Source organism: Rhamphochromis sp. 'chilingali', assembly GCF_963969265.1.
Source record: "Rhamphochromis sp. 'chilingali' genome assembly, chromosome: 3".
Lineage (NCBI taxonomy): Eukaryota > Metazoa > Chordata > Actinopteri > Cichliformes > Cichlidae > Rhamphochromis > Rhamphochromis sp. 'chilingali'.
In genome coordinates, this window is record NC_137931.1 from 38,681,191 (window position 1) to 38,693,510 (window position 12,320).

Sequence of the window (12,320 nt, forward strand, 5' to 3'; positions counted from 1 at the left end):
CAGAATATTTTTGTATTCTTGACATTCTGCTTTAAAGTCAGCTTACAAACCAAGGCTGTTTAAGCGCTAATAAGTAACATGTAAAGGAAACAAAGAGATGGTGTGACAGTGTTATAGCGTTTATCTGTGTTGCATCTTTTTCCCAGCTTCGTGATATTCTCTATTGCAGGAGCTTGCAATACAGTAGAAGTGCCTACTCTCTTTTCCTAGAGCTCTTTTTTAAAAATAAATTATGCAGTAACACTTTATGTATTTCTTCTCTCTGCTACTATGGTAGTACTAACGAGAAACCGTGTCCTGAAAAAGTACATTTATCTAGCTCCTTCAGTGGTTCACTCTCTGCAGATGGTGAAGCAATTGAATTAAAAATCTTTGCAATAAAGACTGTGGTTGCTTGGTTATTTAGTTAGGTTTCCAAATAAGTCAGTTTCTTTTTTTAATCTTAGCAGTTTTACAAAGTACTTTCTAATTCATCCACTCAACCAGACACATTAAAAACTCTTGTCTGCCATTGGTAGCAGCTTGGGCACCTCCACTAAGACACCTGTCCCATGGAGGTGTCAAAGACTGAACCATTCACTCTGCAATTAGGGGCTTAGTGCCCTTTTGAAACAGAGACCAAAACCCAATAATAACACATCAATCCAGATAAGAACCACTAATGTATTAAACAAAGAATCAGAATCAGAGACATTATTTCATATGTCTCAGATATTAAGGTTACCTATAACACCCTTCTCTGCAGAGTGTGTTATGTCATCTAATATCAAATAGGTATATGTAAATAACTATAAATCTGCTATAAGAATTACATAGACAGGTAAAACACTTTTCCGCTTCCCTCACTGGGTGGCTTTTCTCCCTCTATGAGTGTCTATCTAGTGAAACACTAATTCGAACATGTTCACCAAAACCATAAACAGAACAGTACAGAATGAAATGAAATAAAATAAAATAAGCACAGAATAAAATAGAAAATGTCTGTATGCATCACATGTATTTACATAAGCTTTGAACTACTCCTCAGTGGGCATTGGAGGCATACTTGAAAAACAAGGTAGTTTTCATAAAAGGAAAAAGGAGATGAACAAAATGCTGTCATGCTCAAGGCAAAATATCATCAAAACAGAACTCTGGGTAAATTGGCTAATATGAAAAACATGAGAATGAGAGACCTTCAAAGCAGAAAAAAAAAGATTTTGTGCATTATAGATAGACACATAGCTACATGAAACTAGCGAATGAAAAGAAAGAAAAGAAAATACCTGGGGGATCACATAAGGAGGCTATTTTTTTTTTGCCATATCCTATATATCCATACAGGGAAAAGTAATAGAAAACTGAAAAGATACTGAAGATTACATAGTTGAGATGTTATTCTTGATTGCAGAGATGTGTCCAGGATGGCATTTTCTCTATCCAAAGGCCAATAAAGGTCACAAATGATTAGATTAGTATGAAATCAGCTCTGAACAGATGGCATGGCTGTCTAAGTCATTAGAACTCCTGACACATTGCCAGATTTTGGGGTAGCAACAGCCAGAAACAGTCCACCCATCATTAGAACATAAAATACAGGCAGAGGGAGGAGCAGCGTTACACACATGAAATGGGTACTGAAAGCACATCTTGACTGGCTTAATTTCCCCAAATTCCATTTTGAGTTTTTATAAAATTTTAGGAAATTTGTTCCAATCCTAAAGCATAGTTAAGTTTTGTCTTATTGCTATATACTTGGAGGGCCATAAAACAAACTGCCATGGCACTGATTCTACAGCAGAAAGCATTTTTAGGTTTCTAACCCATGCAAAACAACGTGGATTTACTCTCACATTTTAAAGTGCTATTCTCACATTAGCTATTTAACCATCTGAAGGACAAAAGGATATAAATGAAGAGTGGGAGCAAAATTAATAAAGGTGCTTACACATGGAATGCACAGGAACAGCTTGACAGGCAAGAAAATATATCTTTGCAAATGAAATGATAAAATGATGAAATTCACTGTTTGGAACTCCTCTCCAACTCACCGCTGAGTGAGTTGGTGAAAAGAACTTACAGTATTTGTATATAATTTCCTCCTGTGTCACTTTTGTCCTGTTAAAATTACACGAAGGCGTTGATTATACTTGCTTGCGGACATGGAAACAGACAGCTGGAGATAGTTTCTGTTAAACTTCTTTAAATCTGCTGCCCGGAGCGCTTGTGTACTTTATACATTGTACACATGTAAGTGCAAGTTCATAAAAAACAAGCAGGCTCATAGACATTTGCACAGATGCTCGCAGTCACTGTCTAAAGATGACATGTGTCATGTGACCCAGGGTTTTGAGTTTCCGTTCTGGACTTATTTTCAAAAGTTTGAAGGAATGACGTTGGGTTTTCCAGGTTATCATAAGTTTTGGGTTATCTAGTTTCTGAACATGTCTCTTTCCTGTGCCTCTGAGCTTGTATTTGTAATTCTTGATTTCTGGTCAGTTCATGTCTTTCCTATTCTGATGTCCATGTCTGTTTCTCCCCTGTCCCAGTGTCTAGCCCATGAATCTCAGTGTTTGTTACTTCCTGTCTTATTTTGATAGTCTCTCATCCTGTGTGTGTTGTGTTCTGCCTCGTCAGTCAGATTAGTTTCAGCTGTGTTCCTACCTGTGGTCTGTTCCCTCGTTATCCCTTGTGTATTTATGTCCTCAGTCTCCCTTGGAGTGTGGTTTTGTTTTTTTCTGTGAGGTCTATGGTTCCTTAGTAGTTTCCTAGTTTCCTGTTCCTAGCACCTAGTTTCTTGTTGTGAGTTTAGTTAATTCTCATTGTTTCCAAGTGCTGCACCTGCCGAACCTGCCACAAGGCTGAATTGTGACAAAATGACACGGCCATTATGGACCCAGTAGCTCTCAACCCCTTAGATGAGTTGAAGGAGGGCATGATTTTAAGGTGTAAGGATATCAGGGAGCAGTTAGTTATAGGCTACAAAGACTGGTATCCACCATTCCTTGGTTACTGGACTTACTACATGAGGGTGATTGAAACTGACTTTCTCTGTCTGGATCAAATAAAGCCAGTGAAACAAGACTGTTTTCAATACAACGGGACCTAAGACTGATCAGTGTGCAACAAAACAGGCTAAATCAAAAGACTGTTAATTCAGTTTGTTTAGTTTCTTGTGTATATCTAAGCCAGTCGCTATCAAATATGAGTTTATTGCTCCTGAACTGACTAATAATGAACTCTCTGTTCAAAGTCCTCTGTTTCTGAGCTGGCAAGTAATAAATCAGTTAATTTTGATTCTGTGCCCACCAGTTGTGAAAATAACATGTCTAGGGGTTCAGAGCCTGTGGATAACCCGGTCTCAGGGTCTGCTCCGTCTTCGTCTTCAGCATCGCGGTTGACCTCCAGATCCTCTTTGTCTCCACCGCTAGAAAAAGCCCCTGAGTTTTGCCCCGAGGCATTGTCGATCTCCTGAACTATGTGTGGTTTTTGGTTTTTTTGGACTCTGTTTGTCTCATGCACCCTGTGTCTTAGTAAGGACTCATAAATTATCTCTGTCTTTGAGTGGTGCACCTGGGTCCTTACAGACTTACGGAGATGAAAAGTATAATCCCGACCCAAGACTACTAGTTTCCTATAGTTTATAATTTAAATATACTTGATAGATTCAATATATAGAGAATATTAACCAACATCTTTCAATAAAAACTCAAAGACGCCATGTACCCACTGGACCCTGATGGAAATGTTTAAATCGGCATTTCACTGAAACTATTCTACATTCCTGCAAACAGTGTGTAGAGTCATCTTTCTGAAAGCAGTCTCTCACCTCTACAGCTGAATCCTTCTGGGAACTGGCCTCAGAGAGCCACACCTCATTATAACATTCACATTACATGAAGGAAAAGACTAGGGAAGAAATGACAGGCGAAAAGATGAGCAAGAAAAGAAGGTATAAAAAGAGCATAAACAGATGAAACGAGTCTATGTTTTGGAAATGGGAAATAAGATTCAGGGAGGGACAAAATTTTTAGAGTTTAAGGAGTTTTAGGCAATTTGATTTTTCTAAGTTTTAAGTGCAAATGAATAGGAAATACTCCTGGTGCTTATGTGTGGTGTGGGGCAAGATTCACTAATTATCCCAGCGGCCTTTGGGCTAAGGAAGTGTTAATGAGCATTAATGAAAACAGACCCAGACTGAGAAAAAAGGAAGTGCTTTCTTTTATAAACAGAGGATCTGGGCCTAGTTTAGATGGAAGTCTCGTTGGAAGAACTCTAGCCTTTGGGACTGGAGCTGTGGGCTAATGACGACGGGAGGAGGAGGAGGGCGGGAGACTTGGAGTGTGTACTTACTTCAGGTCATTGTAGAGTTTAGTAGACACATCAAAACCAAATAGAAGAAAGGAAAAACCAGGAGCTAAAGTACTTGCTTACTTTAATAGCAATACTAATAATATCATTTTTAAACAGGGAATTTAATGGTGCAAACTGTTTCTACCAGCCTACCTGAACTTGATGTGGTCTTCCAGTTGACCACGGGGCATTGTTTCAGTGCAATGGTCAGTGAAGGGACAAGCCACGGACAGCTTCTCCAGCAGCTTGTGGACCAGAAGGCTGGGCTTCCTGCAGGTCTGCAGCATGAGGGGTTCACGGCACACAGGACAGAAGTCACTCTCCAGCAGGAAGCTGGTGAGACACTCTTGGCAATAAGTATGTCCGCAGGGCGTGTCCAGAGGCTTGATGAGTGGCTGCAGACAGATGTGACAGATGAGGTCATCGTCCACTTCATCCTTGTAAAGGTACTCATGGTTCTCTTCCAACTGATGACTGTGGCCACATGATGCGCACAGTTCAGGAGTCGGAGACAATGATCCATAGTCTGAAGGGGAAAGAGGTGGAGCTGATGCTTCAGCCATTGCCGTGGCAACTTCAGGGTATGTACTCTGCTCCTGGATACTCATTTGGAGAACACTTGGGATGCCATGTTAGAGCTGGTAAGGAGGTCATTAGCAAAGGAGAGCTGTGGGGAAGATAAATATAATGCAAACAGACAAAAATGTAAAAAAAAATATAGTCTGTATTCAAAAGTCAAGTGCAAAAGTGTTACCAGCAATGCTTGTAGGGTATTTTCACATTTCTGTAGAGTATTTACCTAACAACAAGTAACTGTTGTTGTGATTTGGCACTATATAAATACAACTGAACTGAATTAAATGACTGCAATTATATGAAACTGCTTCATGAGTAATACTGATGCATCACTATATAAGCCACATTTACCTGTTTTAGTTGCTCAAAATTAAATCACTTTGAAGTACTATAAATTTCAGGGTCACTATTTGGGTCCAAAGAGTGACATATATCTAAAAGGGCGATTTGCTCATCCTTTTTTTGCTATGAAAATACTCATGATATCTTGGAGGAGCCGAGCAGGGACACTTTTATTTTTATATTTTTCAAACACAACTACAGAACATGTTGTGTGCAGCAGTCCTCCAAACCTGTCTTTTCTCCTCAGTTTGATTTTCTGCACTGACACAGAGAAGAGAGATCGAACAAGTGAGATTTCTTCTGTGGATGCAGCAACATCAATACTACTCATGTCAGCAGAAAGTGCAGAGACAGATAGAATCAGATAAGTCTTCAGCCTCCTGCTCAGTGTACAGCCTGACAAACATACATCACTGTTAATCCACAGCAATGTGACATGATTTTAGACGTGCCAAGTCTTTTGTTTTTTCTTTACTGATACACAGGTTTACATTGTGAGTGTGCCAATGAACGCGTCATATCCAAAACCCAAAACAGGCATGCTATTTGGGCACATGGACACAAACAGATGGGCTCAGTGAGGCACATGTCACCTTGGCATAAGCCATCTTGTTGACTCTCCACATGCTTTGTTTCTGGACCCACTGCTGGGTGTTGGCTGCTTAATGAGACACTAGATCAAGTTAGAAAAACAAAACAACAACAACAACAAAACTTGTGTTTGGAGCCTACAAAATATTTATGTAATCCAAGCCCTAGTTCTGTTTTAATTGGACAGATTCCCATGCTCTTCTGCTAAATAATTTATTTCTAAAAAATTATAACTAACAATAGACTTTGATGTGGATTCCAATATGGTAATACATACAAATCTGTCCTACCTCTTTGTGAATACATGCAAATGTCCAGATTAACCACCAAGCTGCAGAATTAATCAATATAATTTCTTTTTACAGTATGAAATTGTTGGGTGGCAAGTTGTGAGAGCCACAAGCTTACAGTCTTTTGGTATGCCGGGTAGCGGAAGGCTAATAAGTAGAGGCTTAACAGTCTTAACAAAGATGAACTTTCCCTCTGAGAACTTGTGGTGGCACAGCTGATTCATCACACACTGTGGCAACGTCTGACTTTGTCTATGAAGCAGAGCACTTTCATCACTACACAGGAAAAGCTACAGACAGAAAAGGGGAGGGAAAGAGACCAAGTACCTGTCAGTAGGTGATGAGAACAAGAAAATGGTGATTCATAGTCAAAGTAAATAAAAAATAAAGCTTGTCTAATATTCTCTTTAGCTTACGTCTGTTCTCTTCTCGCACTTGACGCAAAGCTGTTAAAAAACGATTCAAACTAACAATAGTATTAAACAGTGATGTGAAAAAGCAAGAGCACAGAGAAATAAAAATGAAATCTGGCATGCACACCCTAGAGTTCGGTAGCACGGGGGGTGCTGGATCAAAAAGAAAATTCTAATATGTTAGACCACTACAGAGCTCGCGTATAATGATTTTATAACATTCCAAACAAGAAGAAGAGCTCCAACTTCTGGCTCATCAAATGAACATTGATGGGGTTTTTTCTTATACATACTAACAAACGAATATTTCAGCCTCGTTGAAGTGCTGAAACTGAGAATCTCAAATGATACCACAAGGAAATGTAGTTTTTTGGCTTTAGAAGCCAATATTGACCCATTAATAAACTTAAAATGTAATTATGTATCTATGTCCGTTTGTATCCTATCTTCTCCTTAATGTGAATCTAAGAGGGTACACGGTCTATTACAACTGGGATTAAATTATTGAACTTAAATTATTGACCAAAGAAATCAATACATGCTCTTTGTCACTTTGTATAAAATATAAAAAGTGTTTAAAATTTCACAAATTGTAATGTCCAGAAGAAATTTATCAAGAGCTAAAATTGATATTGAGTAGAAATGAGTTAAGCCCATTGATGCAGCCCTTAACAACAGGCCAAGTTTCTCATGTGGCCCCCTGGGAAACTTAATTGCACAAGGGGCCACATGAGAAACAGGTAGCACTAGGAGCTACCTGCGGCTCCTGGGACAACACTGGTGGTTCTCAGGAAGGAGTTCCTTTTGTGTCAAATGCGTCACTGATCTTGGCATGATCTTGACTTGGCTCAGTCCTGCGCATAAGAACATCTTCCAACAAACGCAAGATATTCCAGAGAGAGGAAAGACAACTTTCACCCAAAGATGGGAGGCCCTACCTTTCTCTGGAAATCGGTTCTGTTCAGTCAAGTCAAATCACAACAGCTGCCTTAAGGAACTTTACATTGTAAAGTAAAAATACTACAGTAATAGTGACAAAAACACAGACAATCAGATGACCACCTATGATCAAACATGCGGTGAGAGTGGGAAGGAAAAATTACATTTTAACAGAAAGAAATCTCCAGAAGCAACAGGCTCAGGGAGGGGCAGCCATCTCCCGTGACCGGGTGGGGGTGAGGGGAGGGAGACAGGACCAAAGAGACACCGTCAATCAAGATATATAATTCCTGTTTGTGCTGTTTGTCATTGTACTGCAAATTTTTCGAACTTTTAAAAACAATTTCTCACAGGGATCATTGCATTTCTTCTAACTTACAATCAAAGATAATCTTATGTTCGGTTATTCCAACAGATCGATGATGTCTTCCATTGGGTGTAGTTCTTTTTTCTCAAGAATTTTACAGTGGAGAAGTTGAGCCTGACATGCATAAATAACATCTATACAACATGGCACAATAGCAGGGATATTCCCAGTGCTGCTACATGTATCTACATGCAGACATTTCATGCTTTTGCACACCTTTTTTTTTTTCCATGCAGGCATATTCAGTGGACACACCCGTGCCTGAGGAGCATTGGCTCATACTGGATCATTCCTAATCTCTGAAGTGATAAGTTCACTTTGTCACAACAGTCCTGTGGGACTGCTGCTCTTTCCTCACAACAAAATCATTCACGACAGCTAATTGACTGAACCTTGACTACATATTGTTGACGTTTAATTATTGACTACACCGGCCATCTAGTATCCAAAGAGAATGAGAAAGGTGGGGCTGTCAGGCTCAAGGCTTTCAGTTTGGACTACAAAGTAAAAAAAATGTTTACATGGTAAATACAACACTCAGGGTAGTCTTTATTTTCATCTTTGAACTATAGTTATGCCAGTTGTTGGCTGTCTAGGCCTTATGCAACTGAGTGCAAAGAGAGGTGTTTATTTAGCATAGCGTGAGCCTTCTTTCATACAGTTTGCACATTGTCTTTAACTACCATTGTTTATTCACTCTCAGGTTTCTCTCCTGTGATCTGAAATAACTTGATGAGTTAATAAAGAGACACGGCCATGCCAAGTCAGCTTCTTTTCTTAACAAACGATTGTGAAGAATAAGCCATTAATAAGGTAATTTCTGTATCAGCATTCTCATTGTCCACACTGAGCTAGCTTGTTGCTATGTACAAATCCACTCCTCATTTCTAGTCACAGACATCAAACCATATTTGTATCGACCAAACAAAACACACCCTCAGCGTAAAAGTCAAAGCCTGACAAATCAGACAAAGTATGAGTGTCTGCAAAGCAAGTTCATGCTGCAACATAATGATCTCTCTGTCAAATCAAAGCACCGTGTTACTGTAATTGACAAGGAAGACACCTGTTACAGGTGTAGCTTAAAGACCGTGAAGATAATAAACTGATCTGTGACTCGTGTTAGGAGAAATCTCACTTAGAGAGTGGAAACAATAAGTTCCTCATTGACAAATGGGTTAGTCATCATATCATAAAAATATTTAAATAGTACCAGATAACCTGCTGACAGGTCAATAATCAAGGACTCTAAGCGTAACATAGCACAAGGCAGGCTGGACTCAGGCACAAAAGTTACGTGTTGTAGAGCATAGGCAGTTGTGTTCAGACATGTCCATGAGACAGAAAAATTCCAACAAGCCATTTTTTCTTTTCATACAAACATCTGTTTTGCAATCACACAGCGATAAACATTGGAAAAACAGCAACAATCAGCCATCTATCTATCCATCTATCTATCTATCATTGAACTGTACACCAAATGTAACACAGCATAATATTTTTGATTTCTTCAGCGCATTTTGTTCCTTTTAGAATAAACAGGGGATGTGCAAATCAAATATTAGTATAATTTCTGCCCTTTTACTAATCTGCATTAGGCTCGTGGGTATGTTTGTGTATTCTGGCCTCTCTCTGAGTTATAGCAATCTGAACGTTGAGTCTGAGCCAGACCTGACACCTCAATCTGGGAAAACAGCTGAAGCCAGATGTGAAACCCCATGAAGCGTCACTTGTATCTGAATGGCTGAGTGGGTCAGCACAGACTATACTTAACACCAGTGCACATAGGTAAGAGAAAATCGACATACTCTACACTCACATATAAAATACAAATTTAATGCAAATTCTTTCCATGCAAACACCGGAGCAGCAATAACTGCTGGCATGACGTTTTGTGTAACTTAGTGAAGCATTTAAGATAAATAACAGACATGCTTCTAATAAAATGTAAAATAGGAAACTATACTTACATGGCTTCATTAGCAACATTCACTTTCGGCAGTGCAGTTCACCTGAACAGGTAAAGTCTGGCAGGCAGTGTAACTTTAAACCATTCAGAGAGGAGGTGGAGGGGAAGGACAGGAGAGTTAAATGACTCCGTAAAGAGGACTTTGTCCAACTCAAGCAAACCGGAGACCGGCTGACAGTCTTCATGTAGAAAGAGAGAAATTTTATCCTGCTGCTGGACTTTATAAAATACGGAATGAGTCCAAAGCGGAGAGGATTTCTCCTGTGTGAGCCCAGAACCTGCTCACCTCTAAACAGGCAAAGGTGATCAGGAAGTGGGCAGAGAATAGAGGCGTGGTTAGAGAAAAGGTAAATAAGAGAACTGCCCAAACCTGTACTGGGAGTTCAGCAGAAGCTGGATTTTCTTCTAAAACAGTGTGGGCAGAGGAAATGAAACCTTGAACTTTGTGTAAAAGGCAACTGAAACACTTCAAAAGTGACTAGTGCTAATAACAAAAATATTTTTAATGAACTAAAATGTCATGCAAAATGCCACCAGTGGCTTAAACTACAAGTTCAGACAGGACCTTTCTATAACATGGCAAAGATTTAATAACCCACTAAGCATTTCAAACACCTACATGATTGATTTTCTGTAGACCACTTACTGAAACAGAAACACTGTGCTCTGTAGTTTAGCAGAAAGCCCATAATCTGAGTAAATGACAACATGTCTCAGGTTTTTATAATGTTGCCAGGTACTGTAGAGTAAGCATTTAAACCTTTCTACAAGACAGGAATCGGAATACTTGCTAGTTGTATGTGACTTTCTTTCTTATCATTATCTAAGCTTTCCTTTAGAAAAGCTGCTTTTAAATCCATGCGTGTGATTCCAGCTTTGCACAAAACAGTTGTTATCCTTTGTGTTTTCACGTGTGGCTTCCTTCTTTGCTTTTCCTACCTCAGGCTGCTCTTTAAACACAGATACTGTGAGCCACAGGTGCTCCAGACTAACTGCAGACATGAAGTGACAATTCTTTATGAGTCACTCAGTGACGCAGACAGAGCTGAATCATTTAGCTTGTTTATTAAGAATATTCTCAAACAGTACACACTTGTAACATATTATTATGCAGTACCTGTCAGAGCTTTTTTCCCCCCCGTCATCTGAAGCTTATTTTGAGTGCATGAAGAGAACAAACAGATGGGCTACTTAAAAGAAAATAAATGACTGAAGTGTAGCAAAACAGTTGCAGTTGGGTCAACCAAACAGGTAAGTAAAATTAAGGTACAATGTAGGCTGTGTCTCTGTGTATAATATTTGGTTTTCATGAGGCTAGAAATCCTTTATTTCAGTACTGCAATAAAGGCAAATTCCCAGGTGACAAATGAACAGGAGTAAATCTATTTAACGATTTTAAGATTGTGATAAGTAAAGTTCAATCCTTTCTCATGTTCACAGTATCAGCAGCATTTGTTTAGTCCATTTTTACCTTCAAGCATAGTTTATTCCAGTTGCAGTTCACATGGAGCTCACAATCCTGCAAATGTGTTGTTGTTGTTGTTGTTGACATGAACTTAAATGTTCTTGGATTCGGAGAGATATTTGCCAGTCTTATATTTTCACAATCACTGTAAAATTACAGGATGAATAATAGTTTCTCAACTAAATAAGTGCAGTCTTCTCTTCTCTTCTCTTCTCTTCTCTTCTCTTCTCTTCTCTTCTCTTCTCTTCTCTTCTCTTCTCTTCTCTTCTCTTCTCTCCTCTTCTCTTCTCAGCAGGACTCTGGCAAACAGTATGATATGGCAGGATGTACTAAGAGTCAGGAACGCTCATGAAATTCGCCTTATGCTAAATTATACAGTGTGTATTGCTGCAGTGAATCAAAGATTTTAAGTTTCTTGAACTCTTAAGTTCTCTTTGAAGTGCTGAGTTGAACCTGCATCCTGTTTCATTTCTGCTGATTCCTCAGCTCCCTGCTGCTGGAGCTTATCTAAACACTGTAGTGCAGGTGAAACCAATCCCCACCTTCTTCCTAGCAAACTTCCCTGCCTTTCTCTTATTTCTCCATCTCTCAGAAACACACACACCAAACAGTTTTACTGTTTTCTCCATTTTTTTCACAGCTTAACTGTTTCACATTCCTCTGACATATTTCCTCTAAGTACCGTGCAATGATTTGAATTCAGATGGCAGATGCGAATGGAGAAAAAAAAAAAAAACAACACAAAAAAATCTGGCTGACAAAAAAGACAGGGACTATTTCTCTTTTAACTCAGTATTTGAAACAGCCTTTATTAAGTTCTTTTTTTATCCATTCTCATGTGGCAGTGAAAGGTCGGTTGTCTCTCTTTTCCTTCCACAGAGCATCCATATTTCATGGTATCAATGCAAATGCCTTGCCTACCATGAATAATGAAGACAGGAAAGAACAGAATGAAAGTAATCAAATAGATGCAACCGAGCCAGCTCCAACATCACCAAGGAGATGGCATCCTTCTTGTCTTTCTATTGTGGTTATT

General features: G+C 39.2%; 1 protein-coding gene across 4 annotated transcripts in view; it reads right to left on the reverse strand.

Annotated features, from left to right (window-relative positions):
* lnx1 (ligand of numb-protein X 1) overlaps positions 1–10,116 on the reverse strand; it is a 35,273-nt gene extending 25,157 nt beyond the window's left edge. For 3 of the 4 annotated variants that reach the window (XM_080878675.1, XM_080878676.1, XM_080878674.1), the window contains exons 1-2: positions 9,821–10,116; positions 4,486–4,999 (exon numbers count right to left, since the gene is read on the reverse strand). In XM_080878675.1, coding sequence (XP_080734801.1) covers positions 4,486–4,940 — 455 coding nt within the window. In that variant the 5' untranslated portion in view covers positions 4,941–4,999; positions 9,821–10,116. The remainder of the gene's footprint in view (positions 1–4,485; positions 5,000–9,820) is intronic. The other variant, XM_080878679.1, reaches the window with a different exon arrangement.
* Between the last annotated feature and the right edge of the window lie 2,204 nt (positions 10,117–12,320).